General features: G+C 38.2%; 1 protein-coding gene across 1 annotated transcript in view; it reads left to right on the forward strand.

Moving 5' to 3' along the window:
- FAM222A (family with sequence similarity 222 member A) overlaps positions 1 to 26663 on the forward strand; it is a 37458-nt gene that overhangs the window by 3258 nt on the left and 7537 nt on the right. The window contains exon 2 of the mRNA XM_053469191.1: positions 19954 to 20074. Within this exon, the coding sequence (XP_053325166.1) occupies positions 19993 to 20074 (82 nt within the window). The 5' untranslated portion in view covers positions 19954 to 19992. The remainder of the gene's footprint in view (positions 1 to 19953; positions 20075 to 26663) is intronic.

A 26663-nucleotide genomic window follows, 5' to 3' on the forward strand; every position in this document is an offset into this window, starting at 1 on the left:
CTAAGTATTTGTAGCTGATTATTAAAAATCTAATCTTTTACATAGAAACTAGTACACGATTAGATGGTGTGAGAAACGTCCTTCCAGCACAGCAGTTGAAGTTACCCAACGGTCTGCATTCAGATGTAAGGCACCTTCTGCTGTAGTTATAATGATTTGTGAGAGGGTCACTTATAGTCCATCCCTTGTTTCTCATATATTTTTCCCTAGCGATTTTATTTAAAATACCACACTTGGTGTTTACACAGTTAAAGCCAATATGAAAGAATGTGTTGGATTATAAAATAAGGTTTACTATATCCTACATTTCCTCTTTGTATTTGGATTACCCATTAACCTTTTTTGTTTAATTGTTTTCTGGTATAATATTTTTTTATGTCATAGATTTTATTTGGCCATCTGGATATTTTTTTAAACTGTTCCTTAATTTTAATTGACCTCCCTCCCTCTGCTTCTTTTGTTGCCATAATAGATGAAATGATTGGGGGGGAAGTTTGTGCTTTAGTTTGTGTTTATTTAGCTGGGGATTTAATCGGAACAGACAATTTAGTAGGTTTCAGGATGAGCAGGCCCTGCAGATGGGCTCCTTTTGTCTGCCCTTGTTTTGCTTGTGAAGGTAGACACAATAAAAACTGTGTTCTGCCTTTCAACCCTTAAAACAGATAACAAGGCAGAGCGGAAATGAAAGGGATTTAATGGCATATGGCCTGTTAACCCTTCACAAGCCAGGGAAACTATTTAATTAGCATTACTCCTATTAAATATTAAATTGCTTTCATTCCCACCAAAAACACCAATCTGTTAATAGCACACACGGATGGATATAATGTATTATTAGTAAGTTATCAGTGTACAAAGAAGTCTACTAGATCTATGCAAGCTAAAGTTTTTTTTTTGTTTTTTCTTCTTTCAAATTAATATTTTATCCTCTTTATTTAGCACAATGGGCACAGCATATATTTATGGACTAAAAGTCCTGTCCAATTAGCAGGCAATCCCTAGTGTGACGGGGTGCAAATACCCTCCTGCCCCCTTTTGTGGACATCCACTGTAGATTGTGACTTTACAGTTCTATAAAACTTTTAAACTTTATAACATACAGGAACTAACAGAGCATGGTTTTAGTTGATTCGGAGTCTTAATAAGAATTAGAATGGTGTATAAAGGAAGACATTTGGAGAAAAAAAAAGTGGTTGTCCACCATCCAAAAAAAACAAAACATGCTAAGGTCCTATAGATCTTACTGCTGAAGATTGAATGGTAATGGAGACCTTTGCCAAGCTTGATTAAAAATAATAAAATTAAAAATGTAATTTAAAATACACGCATGCATTTTTTTCTCTTATACACAATGCGTATCTTAATCCAATAGACTCTAACCATAACACAAGGATGAAAAACAAGGGTCAGTATCATCTTTGACCTTAGGTAAGCCGGAATTGTGCTAGCAGTAACTAGTAAAGAGACTAGTGAGGTTTAATGAGGATAGAACGTATGAGGCTTCCCTACAGATGCTGTAAAACTGCATGTCCCATGGCGTTAAGTAAACCGAAAGATGGAGCGTAATGGAAGTTATAGTTACGCAAAAGCTGACTAAGGCAGGGTTCTGATTATTGTCCTGCCTGGTCATAGCGGCTTGTGTATTAAGTGAGGTTTTTTTATATATATTTATACATAACTTAAGTCATTACTTTTTTGTAAGAGCATCGTCACTTTTTTTTTTTTCCTTATAACATTCTGTCCTTAGTTCTTGCACTGGTGGTAGTTGCTGGTTGTAGTAAATGGTAGCAACATTGAAAATTTCAGAACCCAGCTGAACACGCAGCCTTTGCTCTTGTGTGTGGCATTTTATGCATTAGCAAAGGTCACATTTTGGCATAGAATACGCCTTCCTGAATGTGTAAAGTATATAATCTTGTGTTATTTTCCAGAATTAAGCATACAAGGTGGTGGGAGGGTAATGGTTAATTATTTCATTAGTTTGTATTTTGGTTGTCCAAATGGAGGCTTACAGAAAAGTAGCAGTTATATTGTTATGTAGTATCTTGAATGTACACTTCTGGATAACTGTATCGCTATAACCAGTGGTGTGTCCTAGAGGTCTTTGGTCTCTATCATATCTTGGTGCCTGTCCTATATATTGCATGCCATCAAGATCTGCCCTGCTCACCAGGGGGTCAACACCTAAGATTGTTGTCAGAGAGAGCTGCCTATTCTCTGCCAATATCAATAAATATGATCTCTTGACCACATTGCATGTTGAAGCACCACTGTTAAAACCTTTTACTGTGATATTCAAGGTTCTACACCGTTAAGGCCATTATTATGAAATGTAGCCACAGAATTACAGGACATAACAAGTAGTCCATCATATAACAATTTGGCCTTCGAGAAACAAAAGGTGAGGAGGGCCCTGCTCTAATCCAGAGCTATATGGTTTGTTGTATTTTTCTTACCCGTGGGCAAGTGTGGAGACTGCAAGAGGAAATGCCTCGTGCTTCCCAGAAGTATCTGCTGTTGAAAGAATGATTGGGAGAAAGGATTAAAAAAATCCTCTACTTTCTGCTGAGCCTCCAACAAAACTGTCCTAGTAAGTGTCTGTAACAGAGTTAAAGATTCTGTTGGGTTCTACTGAAGTTCTAGCTAAGATTAACCTCTCCAGATCATATGATCCCAAGCTACAGGCACATGTGTTATTGCATATCTGAAAAATAGTTGCACTACCATGCATTGTCTCAAAGTAGTCTCATCCAACACTTGAGAAATCGAAGAGCCATGGTTACAAAATGTTTGTCTTCTAACCACTATAACATTAAGTATTTTTATCTAGGATTACATGGATGTACTTTTTTTTTCTTTTTCCAGGAAAAAAACAAATGTACTCCTGGATGCTTTTTGGGCTTCTTTTTATAGAGATGAATGTTGGGTCTAGTCCAGAAATATACAAATGATGGATATCTTTTGTGAGAAATAATCTTGGGTGAAGTTAAACAGGGACACAGATGAATGTAATAATTGAAGCCCTGTTAAGAGATTACATGAGTTGCTCAATGTTAGGGTGAAAAGTTTCCTCCAAGGTGGGTAGCTCTCTGAACTTCAGTGACAGTCCCCATTCCCACAGTTGGAAATGAATAAAAAATTTAGAAAAACCCATGTTGTATTGGTTTAATTGAATGGTGCCTCATTGTATATGTCTGACACACGGTTTGATGACTGTAGTCTAAAGTCCCTCCTCAGTAGCCATTGTTCCCCACCCGCACCCTCCTTCTTGCCCCTGGCTGCACTACAGCTGTTCTTTGAAGACTGATATGCCGATGACATTATCTCTGTACATCTTCAGCCAACTCCCATGTATTCAGCATGTCTTCTGACAGGGATGTCTGACTTTTGTACCACAGACGCACATTTTATTCCTTCTGTCTGCAGGTGGGCAATAAAGTAGTGCTACTGTCTGACGTTACACACACAATAACACTTTTAACTGTAAGGTATTTGTGTGAGGCCTTCGAAACTTTTCCTGTCTTGTTGAGAAGATATATCCCATCAGGCACTTGGTCTTTGGCCAGTAGTTGAACCGGCTTACACAGCATTACATTTATTTACATAGCACCACCAGATTCCATAGCGCTGTAGTGGCAAATAAAGTTCTTGCGTAAAATAATTTGCGCACTCTGGGGGTTTATACACAAAAAGGAGAGTTTGAGGGGAAATAGGGAGAATTATATTTTGGCTCATTAACTTGACTGTACATCATTAAGGTCAAGCTCCAGAGAGCTGCTGCAGGAAGTGCATGACTGGCCCTTCATCATATATTTCAATCCGGAAGAGTTCTTCAAAGAATCCTTACATATTGAATTATGCAATGCGTTATACAGAGCCAGTACAGCCATTCTTCCCAAAATAAACTAGTGTTGACCCTTTATAATGAATAGTGAAGTGAGAGTTAAAACCCTCTCCTGACACCTCACCGTTTAGTAAATAAACACCTTTTTTGCGATACAAGCCGATGCTAAGATTATGCCGTGTATGTGTAATAGTCTTTTAAACTGGGTCAAATGGCATTCACTATATCACCAGTAACCATATAATTAGAAGGCATGTATTGTGTAGCAGGCCCAATAAAATATCTGACTGTGCAGGTGTAATTCATCTAATATTGCCGATGGTTTTGATTCATTTTTTAACCCTTTCACAAATGGAGTCGATTTTTTTTTCTCCCCCCTGCTATGGGTACATCATAGACTCCCCTCTTTATTACTTTTTTTTGCTTGTTTGTGTTTTAGAATTATATAATTTTTTCATTCGGGACATAAAATTGGGTTTCTTCATATACTACATATATATTTAAGTATATAAATGTTTTTAAAAAAATCCTCTCTTAATGACATTGATATCATTAATATATTCTGTGGTCGGATTATACTAAGGAGTAAAATACAATGCATGGGACTTGGATGCAAAGAAATTAAAGACTTGAACTGTTCATTGTTGTCTGTGATGTCTGTTTTCACTGGCATTGTCATATCAGACTTCTGCTGACCTGTCTTATATAGGCTGTGGCATGTAATCAGATAAATCCTTTGGCTTCAGCCAGTGTAAGTAATTTTCTTTAGCATCCTGGAATGTTGGCTTTGTAACATCATGGAATTGTTTTTTGCTTTAGTGATTCATTCTTGGTCAAATATTTGGATGATCTGATTATTTTTCAGTAACACGGTACAACTCTATACCTATCTGGTACCTTGGTCCTCTCTCCTATCCCATTCCATTACACACCGGTATAGTCTTGTCGACAAAAAAATTTACTAATATTTTCTTCAACTGAAGCGTTTTTATTTTTCTGCTTGGCATCAGTGAGAGCCCAGGGTTTGTAATGTCGAATCTGTTCTGTTTAGGGAAAGTATCAGGGCTTCTCTAAAACATTCCCAGCAGGCTCCTGTCAGATACAGGTCATTAACTTTCTTTCATTGAGAGTTTGTTTACACACCAGCCATAAATAGCATATGTTTTGCACTCTCTAGCAATTCCTACTAAGAAATCCTCTGGCTGGTCCTTGAGGGCCGCACGTGACTTAATTTAGGCCCATAGTAGTGTCTTTCTATTAGCTAGTTCTGACTACTTGAACATCTATAATACATGGAATATCGGTGCTCTGTTCTATGGGGGGGGGGCTAGTATCAAAGCCTTCATTTGCCCCAAAGCACTGGCCCAGATTACCAGAATTCCTGAAATGGAATTCCAATTTGTAGGAAAGGATTGTCTTTTTCTCGATTTAAAAAAAAAAACAAAAAAAACCTTCCTTGTAAAGAAGATTCATGATAGTGTGTGTTTTAAGACAATAATTGTATGAGGTCCATAAAATGGTGTGTGATGTCATTTATGGGCCTCTGTGTGACAGAGGGCTCCAGTAAGAGGCGTTTTTTATAAGACCATAATCTTTAATAGAATGTGTTCGTTTCAGACTCTGTTTAACAAGGGCTGTGTTTCAGTGCCAGGGTTTTCTTGCTGTGAGCTCTGATAGCAGTGGAGCTTAAATCTATATTGTTCCACACCATCAAATTACATTGATTCTCCGAATTCATGGGCCATGCCATGTCATAAATTACATTATCAAAATGGCAGATTGTGTGCATAATTTAAATGGCGGTCATGTCTGGATTTATAGGAGAGATCCATGGGTAAATAGTACATATGGTGCTCTCTAGCTACCACAATGTATCTATTCCAATGTATTCATGTGTATTTCTACACCGAAAATAATCCATCATTAAGGGTATTTTATGTCTTTGGGGTTTATTTGGGGAATATTCAGCAGGAGAGTTGTTTCAGCTAATTGACTTCACTATGCATGATGAAGAGCCAACCACATTGAGTTTCTGCTGCAGGAAAAGCGTGTCTGGCCCTGCATAATGTATAGTTAAATCAATTCCTCTTTGCGCTTTGAATCATACATAGTACAGAGGCGCCTCTGCCATTTTTAACTGGAGAAGCTTGCTAGTGTTGGTTCTCCGAAATAAAATTGTAAAGTGAGCGAGTTCAAACTGCAACTTGCCCTTTGAATTATTACTTTTTGTAGACCGTTTGTTTACTCAGACATTTAAGAGAGCACCCCACTAGAATTTGCCTTTTGCCCATCCTTTATTCCTTTATATTAATACTGAGCGTGTAACATGGGATGTTTACCGTTAGACATTATCTGTGAGCTGTTTGTGAAGAATGGCCAAAGCCATATCAGGTGTATTGAGGTGCTGACTGCCCAGTCCTGGCAAAATGACCTTCAGGAAAAGGTGACTACGTAATATAGGAGCCCAAAGGAACAAGGAACTGTTGCATGTCATCAGAAAAAAATTGTATAAATATCCCTTCCCCCTTAAATAACGATTAAGGAGTTAATATGACCAAATACAGGAACCTAAGCCTAATTATAGCTCAACATTAAATATAAAATACTTTCTTCTGCTGCTTTTACTAGAACGTTTCTTGCCGATACCAAATGTTTTTTATTTGCTGCAGGCACATCCTGGCAGAGAAGAGGTTAAACTGTTGTCTCTTGTGTGCTATCTTGTAGATAAGCAGATGGCTCCTGTCTGCTGTCTCTGTATTAAAGTCAATCCATTGCATTGATTTACTTTCATTGCTTTGTGCAAACATAAATTGGGGACAGTGGAGAGGCCATTGGTGAAGGTAGGTTTATAGTTCCAACAAATGCTGTGGAATATCAATAACGTCTAGAAATAGCCATATGTTATTTGGAATGCTCAAAAGCTGTTCTGCAGTTAGAAAGAAGGTGACATGCGTGTATTTTTCTATATTAATATAATTTTTTATTCTGTTTATTCATTCTGTAATCTTTGGATTAGATATGAGGAGGGATCAAGAAGTCTGTATATGTCCAAACTCCTGGTGTTAGATACAATTAAAGAAATAGACTCGCTCCTTGATAATTGAAGCCTTCTTTGTCGTATCTCTGAAACTATTTCTTCAGACTGTTGCGGTTGTACAGCACTGAGACAGCGTAAGCCGCCTTTTAAATTTAGCAATCTGGTTACCCTCCACAAGTTCTAATAGTGTGACCTCTGTATGGCAAAATGAGAGATCCATGCAGGCTGCTGCTGTTATTTTTTTATTTAGATATTGCAAACAGGCTAAGCAGTGCTTCTTGGAATACATATATTCATGTCATATAGCAAAAGTAGAATTGACAGATAAACAGATACATTAGGTGAAGAGGTCCGTGTTATACCAAATCTATAAATTAAAGGAATGGCTAGAGTGCTATGAAAGACCATGCCATTGAACAAAGGTACATGATGTTTTTTAAAGTATGAAAAGTTTTTAGTAGCTTTTGTTTAACCATTTAATGTTTTTTTTCAGGCTATTTGTTCTACTCATGCTAGTGCAGAAATGGTGGCTTCAGTATTTGGGCCCATACTTTCAAACCTCACATGTGGCAGGAACACAAAAATATCTATTGTGTTTAACAAATCGGTTTAAAATAATGCAAATTATAAACTAGTGGTATGCTATAACGGTATGTTGCTCTTGGGACAGGAAGTCTTAAAGACAACTTCCCAGAAAACTTGGTCTGCCCCCCATATTAAGTCCACCCATGGGCAATCGAGCATGTCTGTCTGCTCTTTTGCGTTCCAGAAATCTGCCCCCTTCTTGGCACCAGGCTTAAACATGGCTCAGCAACTGTAGTAAGTAGTAAAATTGTACATTCCTGTTCATAAGCAAAACCAGACTGGTTCAGATCTTCAATTTTTTTATCCAGCTAATCCTATGACAAGGGCCTGCTCCCTATCTACCTGAAAAAAGATAATCAAAAGCTGTTGTGGTTTCCTGTCGATAGAGGTGGATAGTCTATGATCAGAAACATTTTTTGTAGTAAATGGAGGCATTCTATTATTCACAGTGATGAAAGAAGGTGGGCTTTCAACCAGGGTGTTCACAATACTTCTGTCTGCTAATTATTTTATACAAACTATAATCTATACTATATGACCAAAAGTTTGTGGCCATCACACCTATATGAGCTTGTTGGACATCCCATTCCAGAACCATGGGCATTTATGGGGAGGTGGTCCTTTGTGGCTATAACTGCCTCTGCTCTTCTAGGAAGGCTTTTCACAGGAGTGTGTCTGTGGGAGTCCATTAATTCAAAAGAACATTTGTGAGATTAGGCACTATTGTTGCATGAGAAGGCCTGGGTTGCAATATGCATTCCAATTCATGCCAAAGGTGTTCAGGGGGTTGATGTTGGGGCTCTGCGCAGGCCACTTGCGTTCTTCCACACCAAACTCATTAAATCATGGAACTTGCATTGTGCACAGAGATACATGGTGCAGCAGTAAAGGGCCATTCTCTGATCTGGTGCCACAAAGTTGGAAGGATGTAATTGTCTAAAATGTCTTTGTATGCTGTAGCATTAACATTACCTTTCACTGAAACTAAGTAGCCTAGCCTAATCGGTGAAAAAACAGCCCCAGATCATTATCCATCCTCCGCTAACAATACATTTCTGCTAGGTAGCATTCTCCTGGCAGATGCTTTGCATTGCGCATAGTGATCTTTTGGCTTATGTGCCGCTGCTTGGCCATGGAAACCCATTTCATGACAGCGCCACGGTTGGTCACTGAATTTTTCAGTAAAACCTATTCTACTGCAAATGCTTGTCTATGGAGATGGCTGTCTGTGCTTGATTCTATACACTTGTTGGCAATGGATGTGGCTGAAACATCTAAACTCAATAATTAAGAGTAGTGTCCACATACATTTGATCATATAGTGTGTGTGTGTATATGTATGTGTATATATATATATATATATATATAAATAGCCAAGACAATAAGTGATTTTAAAGAAATTAGATTTGTCTTTGCTTGGAAATGTTCATTACTCTCTTAAAATAACTGGATAGCATTGAGTCATATCCATCTCCGCAATGTTATAAGACGGTAGCATGCAATGTTCATCATAATCCTATATTTACCAGACATTGTTCTAGTATGTGACAAGTATTTTGCACATCTTAAGCTGTTTGGACAGTTACATTGAAGTGATAACATCCAATATGTGTAAAATATCGCTTCTGGTAGAACATGTGAAATGAGTTCATTATTGTATTATATAAACATCATAAAGCCTCTACTAGTATTGAAAATATATTTAGCTTAATAGAACAAAACAATAAAAGTGATGATTTAAGGTGTAATATTTTACTTTACATATAAATGGAAATTGAGAAGCGGAAGAACAAGGAATAAATCCAGTGTGGAAGAAACCGTAATTGATGAACTAATGATAGGAATGAATTGCAAATTCAGCAATGTTGGAAAGGAAATTCGATTGCAGAGGAAAGGCTGAAAGAGATCGTGGTGACGGAAGCAGAAGGGGCAGGTGGTGTTACGGGCTGAAGAAGGCATTCTGAAGTGTCTGCCACATTTTAAGAGGCCGTGCTGGGGTTGGCAGCCCAGTATGATTATGTCAGACAAGCATGACTTACTTTTTAAGTGTCAGCACACCGTCTGTTCAGGGATTTGATTATTCTGGCACAGTATACCTATCATATTTTTCCCTATTTAAGGGAACAGTTATGGTTCTGATATGAAGAAAGGACACCGGTCAAATAAGTGGCAGATCTGAAAACCTTTTGCTATCAAAGGGAACCTATAGCCACCAAGCCTTTGCTCACTAATGTTAAGACTATAGTAATGGTGCAAATACTGTAATGGGAAAATGCCACTGGTGACAATTTAACTTCTAGGTAGTGACTGTCAATACTGCATTCATAACATTGCATGGAGACTTTAAATTGGTTAGTAGGTTGACAAAAATATATAAATTTGCACAATTATAGGGGTTTTTTGTTAACCCAGTGTGTTTTATTAAAGTAGAAGAAGAGGCAAATAATAAGTCAACGTACCCCTGTTAATACTCCACCTACATGTTTACACTGTATCCATTTTATACATGATCTGCCTGTCTATGCCATTTTCCACCCATATCCTGCCTACAGAGCCTTTATCTTTTAAAGATATGATGCGCTTATGTTCCGTTTACCCATCGTACAGCACTGCAGAATATATTATATGTGTGCCTGTTTAGTCTGATATGTATTATGCTTGTATCATCATGGTAATTTTATAATAAACTCATGCTATAATATTACACCATAGCACATAGGAACATCTGTGCTGCACAGTCGTCTCAGTGATCTTAATGGACAACTTTCATAATATGATAAATGTCGATTTGAAGTCTTCACTAGTATAAAATATGTAACGAATATGTGGTTTGATGGCTTCTGGCAAAATATCATCTCGGTCCATTGTTGGGCGGTCTGATCTCTCTGCAAAGATTTACAGGAATCTGATTAGCCAGATATCAGGTGATGGTACGGCTAAAGGGAGAGTGCAATTCCCCATACAATCCCACCACAAATAATGCATATTAAAGCACTTTAATCAGTACTTTAATATGTATTTATCTATGGGAAATATACTTGAAGGATGCAACACTGAAGCACACTACTCTACTAAGCTATATGCATTTGGTAGCAGTTTGAGCTTCTTGAAGCAGCCCATCACTGGCAGGAAAGTGATCCTATTGGGAGTGGGAGTGCTTTTGGGGCTTGCATGCAGGAGGTCTCGTTAGTCCCTTTGGAAATCATTAAATTGCATACGATTGCATACGATATCTGGAGAGTCCCCTTAACAGGATTAAAGGCTCATAGCTGGGTGTTTGGTGATGTATATTGTTTTCATCTTCCCTCATCCAATACTGAAAATAAATCAGAAATAATAAGATTTTGTCAGGAGCACTAAATATTAAAATAAAATGTACAAATGGGGTTTGTTTGAATATGAAATATAGTTCTGAAAGTTGGAAGGGTTTAATGCAGTCTCTGGTGTCATAAGAGCAAAAGGATTAAATTGCCTTTTAGATTAACATTTAATTAATAATGAAGCCTGCTAGAAGGCGTGCAAGTCTTTGCTTGTAAATGGGGGAAGTGAAATAAGAGGTTACATCTCGATGTACTTTTTATACAAATTCATGTCAAGTAGATTAAAACATAAAAAAAAATCCTTTTTTTTATTTTTCCCTCTCTCCTTTCCCCACGCTGTTGTCACTCCAGCTGGCCAGTAAGTCTTTGTCTTATGAGTACTTGCAATTTAAGGAATGGTTGCCAATTGGCATTCTAGATCCCTCGTTTTTACTTTTATAATACCTATGGGGTTTTTTTTTGTTTTTTGTTTTTTTTAAAGAAAAACCGTAAGGTTTTGGACAATATCTTTGACTAGATGCTCACTGTTAATCTGAATACATTCTTAAAATAAAACAGAACACTAAAAAATCTGAACATAGTTTGTATAGGTGTCAGTGCTGCGTTCTGTCATGGTTGTTATTTTGCGTGTGACAGTTCCGCTTTTAGACATCTATTCACCCACACAAAGGCTGGAAGTTTAAGCATCTAGGCTACACGAATGTGTCAAAGTTTTGGCTTGTAAGAGAGATTTTAAATTTCCCCAATCTCTTCTCTTCAACTTGGCACAAAGCCCTGCAATCTCTGTGGGCGGCTGAGATGTTATGATTATATTTCACATAAGTAAGTCTTATTGAATAAATAATACCCTTATGTATTTTTAATTGATGCTGGGCAAGTGGATAAAGTCAAAGGAATTAAAAGGTTGCGCTTCATCTTAAGGTGAACCACAAGACGAAGATGTAATGTTCTACATACGATCAGCAGTATACTAGACCTTTAATTCTAGAAACTATTTACAGGTATTAGAACTGCTCAGAATCCATTTTTTTATGGATATATGTATTTCATTTTAACTTCCATATTTCATTTTAACTTTCATTTTTGTTAAGGTGAGATTTTACCATGAAAAATAGGCTACATTTAATAAACAAACTTTAATAAGCCAAAATGGCAGGCGGCCTTAACTTTTTTTTTTTTAACCTAGCAAGGTTAAATAAATTAATGTAAATGTTTTAACAGAGATTAAAAAAAAAGTTATACATGCGTAGTGTAACAAAAAAAAAAGCTAGGGGGGGTAAATCTACATGATTGTTCCTCCCCATTAAGTTATCTCTACCTACTGTCAAGCTGGTATATTGGTTCAGGCAGCAATTTAATTGGATAATCCTGGTTCTGTCAACATACTGGATTCCATTAGGTTGATGTTCAAATTAAAGATTTCCAAAATAATTCTACTGACTGCCCCTTTAAACGTGCCCTTTGGAATACTGTCATTGCTGTCAACATAATGTTTCTTTCCACTAGCCATTTAAACACTAGCTTTTACCACCAAGACCTTTGTGCTTATTTTTCTGTGCAGTTGTGTAAACGTGTCAGCTGTCTAGTATAATATCCTACTCGGCAACTCTTTTATCTTAACCTTCACCCAGTTTGTATGCTTCCAAATTTTAATTCTCAGGATCTGGGTGTTCATTGTTTTTATAAGCTGTTTGTGGAAACTTCTGGGAAGTTTGATTTATCTCAGGCGTACACGCGAAGTTAACCAAGTTCTGTTCAAAAGACTTTATACTGAATAACATAGGTAGGTTTTTTCATTGACTGGGTTTATCTTGCGTAACTAGGTCTGGATCTCTCACTCATTCATAAATATGGAGGTGGCAAGGAGAAGGTGTGAGCAGCACAGTAGTCCTTTACTTAATCATTTATTTTTCCAAACATTCCATCTCATGTTAGCAAGAGGGGCAACATAAAGCAATCAATTGTCACTACCTGTTATATTATTGTAGAGCAGGAAGGCTTGAGCATCTCCATGTTCTTGACTTGGCAGGAAGGTTAGCTTATAGGATCTGGTGGTTGATTCGCTATGGGTTGGGGGAGATTGTTAATTTACAGAACCTCTCCATCGAGGTGATTGTCAAGTGTCTACATGGTATCTTAAGTCTTCTACTGCTATCCTTTCGCCTTGCATTACCTATTTTCAGTCAGTGGATGTGCCACAAATAGAAAATTATAATGCAGTTATTCAGAAAAGGAGATGTGTGGTTATGGACACCTGGCTATGTAAGATAGAACTATACAATACTGTGCAGAAGTGTTAGACAGGTGTGAAAAAAAACTTTGGTAAAGTAACAATGCTTTGAAAAAATAGGCATGTTGGTATATTTAACAATTTTAACAAAATGTAAAGTGATGGAACAGCAGAAAACTAAATCAAATCAATATTTGGTATGACCACCCTTTGCCTTCAAAACCGCGTAAGTTCTTCTAGGTACACTTGCACAAGGTCCAGGGATTTTGTAAGCATATAGTTTGGTATAATTGTTTAATCATACACCTAGCAGGTGCTAATGATCAATTGTAATATGTAGGTTGAAACACAATCATTAACTGAAACAAACAGCTGTGTAGGAGGAATGAAACTGGTTGAGGAACATCTGAACTGACTAACAAGGTTAAGTTTTCATGTCAAAAATGCAATCCATCAGGGAGGCATCTGACTGGCCCCAAATTAATTCTGCAGCATTACAGTGACCCCAAACATACAAGCAATCCTGGAGGTGATGGTATGGCCCCCAAAGAGCCCTGGTCTTGACATCATTGAGCAAGTCTCAGATTACATGAAGATTGAGAAGCAATTGAGGCTGCCTAAATCCACAGAAGAACGGTTTACTCCTCTCGAGGGGAGCAACCAACCTACCGAGTGTCTAAAAACAAAAAACTGTGTGCGAGTGTACCTAGAAAATTTTTATTTCGATTTTTCTTCTGTTCGCTCACTTAGCATTTTGTTAAATTATACAAAAAAACTATAAATCTATTTTTTAAAGCATTCTTACTCTATAGCATTTTTCGCACCTGCCTTAAACGCTTGAGCAGTCCTGTGTGTGTGATAGATATATTATATATTAGTTTAAGTTGTTGGTATTTTAATTAAAAGAAACAAAAGTAGAGCCACATCTCTTAAGTTTGGCTGCTGTATATAGAAAGAGCTTTGCGGCTGAACTCTGTCAGGACACACTCTTAGCATCAGCCGATGGGACGTGAGCTATACGGTGTCCCAGTGCTTAGCGTTAAATTAGTCATCAGCACTAGGATTAATTTAGGATCAGCGAGGACCCATTTAGTACAATCTGCTGCAGCTTTAGGGATAAGGGCTCTGTTCAGAGGAAATCCACCCTTTTCCACTGTGGCGAGAACGTGAGTACATGCAATGTTTGCATGTTGATATACACGTGTTTATGTTTATAAAGATCAGTGTGATCGTTTATAGAACAATTTCACCAGTAAGTAATGTTTCCTATGGCGGAAAGAAAAAATTACGATTACAAATCTATCAAGTTTTTATTTATTTTATCTTTTTTGTAAGTATTTCATTTCAAAAGGTAATTGTAACAAATGGCTAGTTCTCGTCTTCCTGGAACCACTGTTTTGATGTATATACTATGCCTCCCTATTGAGAGCGCCACAGGCAAACCCTAAGAGTTCACTGGTATGTTTATTATGTGAGATCTGATCTAGGAGAAGTCTGTTTTAGGTTAAATTTTTTTTTTTGTTTTGTTTCTGCTTTCTTATTGTTTTTAATACCTGGTGGAGATTGTAGAAACAAACCCTGTCAACTCCTCTGCTTTTATTATCTTTTCCTGGTTTGAACAGTCTGTGGGATTTATGGTCCTGGGGATCACAGGTGCCAATTTAAACCGTAATCATATGTTCTTATTTTCTGTGATCTTTTACTCCCCTCTCGGTGCCTGCCTTTCCCTCCCCCACTCCCTCCCCATCAACTGCAGATTTAGTTATGCATAGACAACTGTAGCAGAAAATCTAATTTGATGATTAGCAAAACTGCCAGGATCACTTCATGTCAAGAGATGCTATCTCTCTGCTTTCTCGCTGATTAATCCCTCTCACAAAACAGCTGCAATGAACTTGCCCCTAAGGGCTGATTGTAGCCATCAATATATCTCAGCAGTGTCCCACCTATTGAACACTGCCAGAGCTGGGGAGATGAATGGATGTCTTCCTTTGAAACTTGACTACTGAGATCTCGCCTCTTTATGACGGTAATATTAACACTTTTAACACAATTCTATGAAGATCTGTGCCATAATTTCCATTATTTTATTTTTTTATTCTATTTTGGAGAATTTTGCTTAACCCATCTAAACAGAGCTACATTGTATGTTGGTGATATTTTAAAACTGTTCGCATGTTTTTTTATTTTTATTTTACATTTTTGAGTGTTGCATGTTAGCATCTGTTTAGCCTTTTTAAATAGTCTCTCTCTGGTCACCGAATGTCATATTCAAATAAACTGTTGCATACATAATTTTATTAAACTCATTAGTCAAGAGCCGTAAGAGGCTTTGTGTTTTTTTCCATTATTTTTGGTTTATTATTTAGTTAATAATTAACCCTTGACCTGCTTCAGTCACCTGACTGTCAAGGAGGCCATTTATGGGTAAATGGTTCCTATAGCTTGTGAAAGGATTAAATGGTGGCCTCTGGCATTAGTACTTAAAGTATTGTAATAATTAACCCCTCCCTGCCGGTGCTTATCTGCACTAGAAGTGGTGTTTTTCATTCTGGCAGAAGGATTAATTGCCCTAGATCTGTACACAGAACTTTGGTGGGTGGATTTATTTCCCACTGAATGGTGGAAGAGCATTATCCCTCCAGGGACTTTCATTGGCAAATATGTTTTAGAAAAGGTCTTTTGATTGCTTAGCACTGGGGGAAGGGAGACAGCTGGCTGTACGCGAAAGATTCTCTGTTTGTGTGTATATAATATATATATAATATATGTCTCATATACCATATTACAATGTTTGTTTTCCCTTTTACCCTGTAAGTGTTGTGATCCATTTTCTATGCAGATTTAAATACCCCTATTTTCAATTAACTGTAACCTAGTTTTACTATAATAAATCCCTCTACTGAAGTAAGTATTTCAAGGTACGAGGTGGAATTAGTTGCCACGTCCTGTCCCATATATAACAGTTATGTGTGTGTATGTATGAATATCTGTGTTTTGATGTTAGTTTACCTACACCAATTTGTGACCATTTTTTTTCGTTTTTCACCCACCTTATATTTTTCAAGGAAACTGACCATCCTATTGTCATTTCCTGACTATGATGCGGAATGAGAATGGATGAGAATAACCGTATTTAGAAGTGCGTGTATACATACGCAGTATGTAAGAGCCAGGGTGTTTTACAGTTCTTTTGCTCGTGCTTTTGCATAGGACCCTATCGAGGTATTTAATCTCTTTCCTGATTCCTTTAAGGTAAATAAATTTGACTCATTAAAGGCTGAAATATATTTAGGACTTAGTTATTATATGTATGTACTGTGTATCAATATACTGACGGCAACAAGTTGCTATGACATTATAAAGTGTGCGGAATACTGTATAAAGTTTAAAGGGGGGGTGCATAAAAAGTGCAGCTCTTTAGGAAACGCACTGTAAACACCTCCGTTTGCCTTTGAGAGGGAGCGACAGGACAGATGGAATGTAGACAGGCGTTTAGAGTAATTACTCAGTAACAAGGATTTTGTTGTGAAATTAGTATCTGAAAGAGGTGGTACGGATATCTTTCGAACGGTGAATACCTCATTAAGAATCTGAATAATGAAAATAGGAAAGAGACAGTTTGCAATTGGGGCTCAGGAGACACCTGCCTGCTTTTAAATAACCGCTTTGTCCTTCGGCTTTTAAAACTTGTATCACTTTTGCTGAACTGCTTTGTTTAAGTGATACAAATTGCTTACGTTTTTGCATACCACATCTGAAATTCCAAAAATGTATGTTTCTGTAAAATTAAAACTTCTGCCTGCACATCAGCACAGGCATTCCTAGGTTACTAAGCCGATTGAGCCTTTATTGAACATTAACACTACTTTAACGAATAGTTAAGGAACGCTTTGATCTTCTTTGCCCCTCCATGTCAATAATGTCAATGGAGTGGTCACAGGTCACAGCTGGGAAAAAGGCACAAAAGCAAAACAAATACTCCAGAGTGTTTCATGTTATATAATTTTGCATTATAGTTTATTAACCTAAAAGCGTGTATGGCCTTCTCCACAACAAGATTTCAAGTCGTGTTTCAGGACCCTTCTTCAGCGGGTATACAGAAAATTGCATACATCTAAATAAATGGGGTTTGTGTCTGGGTGAATTTAATCCAAACTGACTAACGCACAAAGCCATATTTACTTGTCTCCAACCTCTTGGCAGTGGCTGCACAGTGTTCTTCCTTATTGCCTTTCATTAACCTTGATGAAACCGTACATCAGTGTTGATAACTTTTTGTTCATAAACTACATTCTAGATTGTCACTATGGACCTATGGAAATCAGGGGTCCATTAGGTTCAGCTGTCATTCTTAGCAATGGTACAGAGTAGCCAATTAACACTTGATACAATATATGAACCCGGTATGTTAGACATAAATGTAGTGCTATGGTATGCATTTTTTTAATTATTTTTATTTAAACTAGCCTAGTTGGAAAGGGGTTAATCTTTCCTGCCAAGGCAGCAGCATTCTCTCTTATAGTTTGCGTTTTTAACCCCTTGCCACCGTAGATCATTAATGCTCCTGTGTTCTGAGACATGTGAAAGCTAAGTGTCACGTGTTCCCCCAGTTCAGTGCTTAGGAGAATGAAATAGTGTTTATCTGCAATTACCAGAGATTGAAAATGTTGACTTAAAAGTAAATTGCTCAGAGTTATACAAGGGTGCTCAGCTGTCTGAAAGGTTGCATCTAAAAATAATTAAATTAAAAAAAACCTAACAGACATCCTACGACAAAAGTGTTTTGCACTATTCTAGAACTTTGTGTTTTTATTATTATTTATTAATAATCAATGATGAATGAACATTTGCTTTTATCCCAAGAGATGGTATATGTCTGTAGATCTAATTGTGTATGTTTTATTTTTACTCTGAGACCAGAAATGACCTTTTATCTTGGTTTCGGATACCAATAAAAATCATGTCGTATATAAACATAAGCCTTTCCATATGATTTAACCTTTTATCTTTCAAGATTAAATCAATACACAGCCGCTGGAACACTATTGTATAGTAAGCAGCTGCTGTTGTGCTTACTTTTGTGTGCTTGCCTAGAATGCTTTTGATATAGAAGCAGTGTTGTATGACTGTGGTGTAGCAGATTAATGGACTGTTTTAAGACATGTGACTGTTCTCAGAAGTGTTATTTATCACAACCTTATCGATGTATTAATTGCTTTTAGACTGGCCTGGTAACCTTATTTTATTAAGTGTTTTCCAGTTCTAGCAGAGCTCAGGTTGAGGTAGATAAATGTCTACTGTCAGGGCGTGGCCGTGTGCCGACATGTCGCGTACATGAGCGGCTCTCCTGCCTTGTTGTAAATTTAATTAATATAAACTGATTTGTTGTCAGCCCAAGATGGGGGGAAGCCCCCCCACAAAAAAACCGTGCGCACGTGGGCAGAGCAGAACAAGAAACCACATGTGGGATCTTAAGGTTTGCATCAAGGTCAAAGCGGATGGATCCATAAAATCTATGCACTTACACATCATTGATACCACAACCATAGTAACAAGATAGGCAGGTCATTTGCAAAAGCCCTGAAGCAAAAAACAGTGTGATCCCAGCCTCGGGCCTGCTGCACCAAGAGCCATAGGTCCACAGTAAGAGAGATCATTAATAATACCCCCACTTAATGCAGGAAAAGCCATCATACCTAAGCATTGGAGACAGGCCTCAATCTCTACAATTAAAGAAAAGGGCAGAGACCGTAAATCAGACGAGGATAGTGAAAAATACTGTTCACATGCCAGTGAACTTAAATGGCTCACCTGGGTTCAATACCTGAGCTTGGGACAGTTACACAACGTCCACCACTAGACCAGACCATCTCCACACTACATCTGTATGTTGAGGTCCCCACCGAGACGCATCTGCACTCACTATACACCCTTGTATACGCTATTGTCAACTATGTACAATGTAACATTTAAGGTGCTTCATTGTTGGACATCAAATGCTGTTCAGAAATCTTGTTTGACACCATATATATCTCCAAGGACCGGCGTCGGATGACTCAAACCTGGCCCTGGAGGCTCATGATTGGACGGCGCAATGTACTCTTCTCATAAATGTCCTTCAAATGTTGTACGCTGCTGTGCGCCTTTTTGTGTGCAAAAAAAGTCTACTGGCATAAAAAAGAGAAACTTAAATTGCATATAACAAAATGCCAACCCTCTGTTAGGCTGTGGGGTTTTACACCAAACTTCCCCAGCACAAGAAGTAAGTGGCCCAGAGACTCCATGTCAAACCTGGAGAGTTCCTGGGAATGCCAATAATTCCAAAGATAATACTACTTATAAAAATCCCAATAATACCACTAATAAAATACAAATCATATAGATTTAATAATGTATCTTGCACATAAATGTTTATCTATATAAACCATACATAGTTTTATAAATTATACCCCTTGTATTATGGGTTGCGAGTGTGTGGGTATATATTTCTTTTAAACCTGACACTTTCACATATGGTAAGACTCCTTTGAAAGTAGGATAGTAGTGTTACTCAGCGGCAGTGTTTTGACAGTTTTGTCTGATTCAAATAGATGAAAGAAGTGGTCATGAATGTTTACACTTGCTGAAATATCTTGCGCTTCTCTCTCTCGCTTAAAGTAGAAGTGCCCTCACTGTCCAAATGCACAGATCAGGATAGGCAAATCGGTAGAATTTGAGAGCCACAGAGTTCACCTGCAAGCGAAAAGTACTCGTGTCCATGGACGTCTGTATAAAATACTGAAAATGTTGCGGCCTTAAAGTTAAAAGCAATCAGGGTTATGTTAATCCATGCTCTTGAGGTTGAGCAGCTCATTACTTTACTACAATGAAATGTTAGTGGAACATTTGTGTTCAACAGTTTACTAACTTTCTTTTTGTTTTTCTCCTTCTGCAGTGTAACCATCTGCCCAGCTGACCACAAGTCCTTGCAACCATGTTGGCCTGTCTTCAGAGAACCCAGAATCCTCCAGTGAAGCATGCCATGTGCGCAAACAAGGGGATAGAACCTCGAAAGTGTAAGTACCAGCCTTCAGATTCAGTCTTATTTGAAACAAAATTATCGGGGAAAAATGTTTCGGATTTGTAATCCCTTTTTTAATATTTACGTTCCAAATTATTTATTTTTTTCTTAAGTTTAAGCTTCAAATACCCATCTCTAAACTTTACGGTTATATCATTTTTAATTTTCCATGTACTGGATTCTGCTAGATTTGCCAGAACAGGCGCATGTTGCTTTATAACAGCAGGCATTATTCACAGCTGTAGTAAGACCTTGGAAATAATCCGGGTATACCCAGCTTGAAAATGATTAAACCTAAAACAGTATGTATAATAGAAAAATAAATCATAAGGATGGCCCTTATGTACAGCATTACTAGGAGGGTCTCAATGAGCATCCGATCACAAATAATTATTACGTCTGCAGCAAAGAGATGGGGCATTGTTAAACCCGAATTGACATTGAGAAATGTGCATGTTTATCAGTTTGCACAGAATGTGGTTCATGGCAATGTATGTATGTATTCACACCGCACACATATATTGCACATTAAAATAAACATTATATATGTATTAGCACCTGTCCTTGGAAAAAATGGAAGGGTGTCAGTTTGTAATGGACCACTTAGAGATAAAAACTACAAACATGGCTGCTGGGTTAGGTGGGACCACACTCAGTCCTCTGCCCCATGTTGGAGTGTGTGGCATATGGTATTTAAGTATGAACCAGGCTTGCAATATAGCTACCAAGGCATCAAAGGCCCACAATAGCACATGGTGGCCCACAATTAGCTTACTCGCTAATCATATGGCCATCAGCCTGAAAAGGTTGGAGCCATTCGGCTTTGCAAATGATCTTACATAGAAACACTCTTTAGAGCACAAGGGAGCTAGAGGGTCTGAATAGATCTCCATGAAATAACAAATATGCCTAAATTGTTTGCCCTATGTCAGGGTAATGCCAGGTCTGTAATGGAGTGGTAGGCAAGAGGACTAGCTGAGAATTAGGCTAAAGATAGAGGGGCTTTCCTACTGTTTAGAATGCCTTGGTCCTTCCACAAAGCATAGCTAATTTTGGTGGTAGAATGTGTGGTGAAGGATGAAGGATCATGGGAGTTGTAGACAACTGAACATCAAAGAACCCTTATCTGTGTGTGTGTATGTATGTATGTATGTATGTATGTATATATATATATATATATATATATATATATATATATATATACCGTATTTGCTCGATTATAAGACGAGGTTTTTTTCAGAGCAAATGCTCTGAAAAATACCCCTCGTCTTATAATCGGGGTCGTCTTCTAATCAGACCTCAAATAGAGGTCTGATTAGGAGACTAAGATCCAGATCCCCCGCACCGCTGCAGGGGACCTGGATCCTCCTGTCGTCGCCCCCCCCCCCCCACACACTTACCGGTGCTTCCGGAGGTGAAGTTGGCAGCGGGGGTTTGTATGCGTCCGTCGCAAATACCTTCCCCGACTGTCAGAGATCATTGTTCCAGAGTTCCTGATCTCTGACAGCCGGGGAAGGTATTTGCGACGGACGCATACAAACCCCCGCTGCCAACTCCACCTCCTTCCGGCTGCCGCGGAATGAGACGTCAACCCGCTGCCCCGGCAATACACCAGGAAATTGGAAGCACCGGTAAGTAAGTGTGTGTGTGTGTGTGTGTGTGTGTGTGTGTGTGTGTGTGTGTGTAGGGCATTTCTGGAATGCCTTACACCCCTATATGCCACTCTGGCACTTAGGGGGTTAAAAGGCATATTATGGGGCAGAGTGGCATATAGGGAGGTATAAGGCATTTCAGGAGGCAGAGTGGCGTTAAGGGGGCATTTAATAGTGCACTCTGCCTCCTGAAATGCCTTATACCTCCCTATATGCCACTCTGCCCCATAATATGCCTTTTAACCCCCTAAATGCCAGAGTGGCATATAGGGGTATAAGGCATTTCTGGAGGCAGAGTGCTCTATATAATGCCTTTTAACTCCCTTAATGCCACTCTGCCTCCTGGAATGCCTTATACCTCCCTATATGCCACTCTGCCCCATAATATGCATTTTAACCCCCTAAATGCCAGAATGGGATATAGGGGTATAAGGCATTTCTGGAGGCAGAGTGGCACATAGGGGGTCAAAAGGCATACCATGGGGCACAGTGGCATATAGAGGGTTAAAAGGCATATCATGGGCCACAGTGCCATATTGGTGTGGCAAGCCTGGGGGCAGATGTGCGTAACTGGGGGACAGGTTGGAAAATACAATAGAAAATATAAAAGAAATAAAAACAAAAAAAATATATTTTTCTCAATCATAGCTTTTATTAAAAAAAATAGTTTACATGAATTAACATTTACTGGTAAAACTTTTTTCCTTTAGGGTCGTCTTATATTCAGGCTTTTTCTTTTTTTCCTAAGTTAATATTCAGATTTTGGGGGGTCGTCTTATAATCAGGGTCGTCTTATAATCGAGCAAATACGGTATATATATATATAAATGTATGTGTGTGTGTACACATTACTTATTGGGCTCCCTGACATTTTCCTCTTTTGTTACTTTTAAAAACTCTCAGTCTCATGAATAATGATGACTCTTTTAAGATGCTGTAACACACAAAAATATATTTAACTAATGACATTCTCTGGTGTGACCTTTTTAATAAAGCACGGATGGTATAACTAAACATATTTGAATCTTAAATTTGTCTGAAGGCTATTTTTCCTCCTGGGTTCATGTATCTTGTATGAGGATCAATTTACTAACGCTGGTGTATAGCTCTCTCCCGCTGGAGAGATGTCTGGCATCGCCGTGTTGATAGATTGTTATAGGTTTGCATAGGTGCCATTTGCCTTGCAAAAACAAAGAAAAAAAATATTCATATGGTAATATTGCGTGTAATGTGTATATCCTACCCTGTGCTATGTAGGGGTTAAAACTGCACAACTGAAACACAGCCTTCCATTTCCAGTGGCACCAGCACAGTGAGAGATATGACAGGGCCTGATAAGGGCCTTTCAGTCATTTCAATAGGACTCTATTTTAATACTGCCTCCTTTGTCTAAATTCTGGAGGATTTCATTCTTTTTTTGGCTGTGTCCTTTGTTTTCTCTGCCTATATCCCTTTTAACCTCTTCTTCGCCAGACAAACTTGTACGGAATGCTGTGTGTATGACTATAGCGCAAGTTCTCCTTTGTATATGTATACATAGAAATACATCATGTTTATGATTGCAGTCTTGACTGTTCCCCCTTGAGTCATTGCTTTAGTCATAAATGACTAATTTTGTGAATCTTTCAAAAAAAATAAAAAATAAAGCTGACATTATAAAGTTTTCTCAGGCAGTCGTATGATCTGAAAGGTACGTAATTGATTTTGTGGCGCGGACATGCGAGGTTGGGTCAAGCTGGGTTTATAACACAGATTAATTCTGGCTGACGACCAAGGGCTACAAGACTGCTAATAATATCTGCTCACCACACGTCAATAGCATTACACCTATCACCATACAGTCCTGGGCAGTAAACAAGGTAACGCGGACTAATACATCTTTTATATAGCTACTCCTGTCAATGCACACCTGATTTAACTATAATCCTCCTTGCGTGTTTGCAAGGCTGTACTTAAAAAAAGGGAGAGCAACTAAAATCTTTGTTTTTGTTTTATTTTACATGCAAAACAAAAACCTATGAATTTACAAGTTACGAAGTTCATACTAGAAAAAAACAAATTGTGTGTGTTTCTGTACGATATGTATACATTGTGTGTGTGTATAATAATATACACACATTTAAATAAATGATTACTCGTTTATATCCTTATAACCAGGTACTTTGTTTATACACAGGTGGAATTGGCTAGATACTTTGCTTGCCTAAGTGAGTTAAGGTATTTCACCTCACTAACTTAATGTATAACGAAGTGTCCCCTGTGTCCCCCCTCCCGCCAAAAAAACAAAGGTTGCCGGCTGTTGACTATCGCACTATGGAGAGCCAGATCATCCCTTTTTTTTTTCTCACGGTAAAATTACCCTGCTTGGCCCATGGTAATTCATAATAAACTCAAATGAAGTAATTTCTACATGCCTTTTACTTAATAATCACCAGCGGTTTTTACTGCCCCGGGGAGTCATCTTTTACAAAAAAAATAATACATTTACAGTAATCTTAATTAAATGTTTGACCTGATTGATGCCTTTGACCTTCTGATATGTTTGCAATAGCCACGCCTGAGGTAACTAAGTCTATGTGTGTGAAATAATCACGTACAAGGCAGCCCAAAAGTATATAGTAAATTACATTGTATTTTCCATAGTTTTTGGGGGGGTTTAAGCGAGGTAAGTGTCTGTCGGCATGTCCAAGCACGGCATTCTTTTAAAATGTTCTTAAAGTGTCGGTTGCTCCAAGGAACATCTCAATTGAGTCAGTTTTCCTCACATTGTGCCTGACCTTGCCATTATCCAGCTCCAGAGCATAACCTTTTGTTCTAGCACATTTCTTTTTCAGAAAATGCTAATATGATTTCTTTTTAATCCTGGTAACCCTTTAAGGCCTAGACGTATGGCATCACGACTGATAACTTAATTAGAATTTCCAAGCATGTGGCGGTTTTAACCCTTGCTGTGCTGGGGGGGGGCATGAACGAACAACGCAATGCAGAGTAATAAACTTCCTCGCTGGAAGATCCTTCTTGATTCCCTCTGCCGCGTGCACTGCAGGAGCTGTATTTAAATTATATATAAATCATCATCTACAAATCCGCGCAGCCAAATTCATTTCTGTATTGCTCTGTTCAGCAGAGAGGAGCGGGCCTCTCTTTTAATTAAATGTCACTTACATACAGTATGCCTTTATTCCTGGGCTTTTTCTGTCCCGCTTACTGTATATTTCGAGTATCCAGTTTAGATCTAAGGATATATAATGATATACGTATATAAAATATATATATTGGAGAAAGATCTGTATCATATGAGGTCATTTAACCATCGATAAACAATCAAAAAGTGACATAGCATGTGCCCTCCTCTGCATGTCTCCACCCAGCGATGCACTTACTTTCCGTGCTGCCCTAGGCCCGACCTAGGGCAGCTCTCCATCCTCGTCGGAGGCACGCCAGAGTGCATGGATATGGCTTCATAATGCAGACTATGGGGGTTGTGCTGAGTCGGCACAGCCTCCATAGTGTAAATGGGCTGCTTAAGCAGATCAAAGATCTCCCTTGTAACCGACCACTTAAGTAACCAAGATACCGAGAGGCCTGGTCACCCAAGAAGGCGATCTGCACCTCGGGTTGGCCCTTGACCTGCTTGTTTATACCAGAATATGTCACTATCTCCACTTATAATTCCCAAGTGCACATTTGCTAGTTCAGAACATAGTCTTTAGACATTCCCAAATTGAGTGTATTTTCATTTATTTACCGGTTATAAACCTTGTACGTAGTTTTCAATGTGCAGACCTATGCATATGTGCAATTAGAGATAGTTTTGTACTTACAGCTATAGTTTGCTGGTGCTCTGAATTACAGAACTGAGTTATCGTTGCTCTCCAACACAACGTATCTTTTTTTATTTTATACTAAACACGTCGGTTAATTCTTGCGATCGACAGCGATTTTTAAAAAAAGAATATGATGTATCTATGCTCAAAGCTATGTGTTATGTGATTGCATAATGGCAATCAAGAATAGACGTGTATAATTTAACACGTCTGTAAAGTGACGAAAAAAGTGTGATATCTATTTAACTCTTTTCCTGTCGGTTTGGTCTGTAGCCAAAGCTGGCATCACAGAGACGGAAAAAGGAGCATCGTCTCTGTCAGGGAGGGAAAAAAGCATTTCTCATATTAAATGGATTGGAAGGGCCCTGCAGCTCGCCGGAGGCTGGTTCAAACCCCCCTCTGTACTGTCATTTAAGAGACAGATCTGCAAATATTCTCTAGATTAATATTTCATTTGGCTCTTAAAGACGTAGGCCCACGTTACAGGGAAGCATTTGAATGAGCGCCCCTTTGAAGCTAGTAATCTCTCCTTCATTTAACCTCTTATGTTCCAAATGGCACGTAATGGGATCTTTCCTATTCGTCTACAAATCATAACAGTAAATTGCATTTCCTATGATAAAATATAATATGATGAAGGAAAATGGTAATTCAGATTAATAGCCTCAATTCACAGTTCATTGACTGTATGCTTTTCGGGGCTAAATCACATTTTAATGGAACGTTTTGATTGTACCAAGGAGGGGGCGACATTATAAAGAAAATCAATAACATAGGCTCAAAATACAATAAATAGTAAACGCGCAAAGTATCATTTTACAATGTGGTCATGATTAATTCTATGAATCGGAACCCCCGGTCTAAGATATGTTGAGCACTCTGGATAACCATGTTAAAAGTTAATTTTAAAAAGTGTCACCCTTTCAAATTGATACGCTGACAGTTGAGTATTAGCTCGTGTTGAATTTGCTAGCTCTGCTGTGTCCTAAAGGCAAATAATTTTAAAATAATTTTCATTAAGGGTTCAAGAGCTTGGGGTCAGCTGAGGTTGATGGGGTGAATGACCTAAATGTCACCCAGGTGGAGTCAATGTAATGCAGAATTA

Source organism: Spea bombifrons, chromosome 1 (assembly GCF_027358695.1).
Source record: "Spea bombifrons isolate aSpeBom1 chromosome 1, aSpeBom1.2.pri, whole genome shotgun sequence".
NCBI classification, from domain to species: domain Eukaryota; kingdom Metazoa; phylum Chordata; class Amphibia; order Anura; family Pelobatidae; genus Spea; species Spea bombifrons.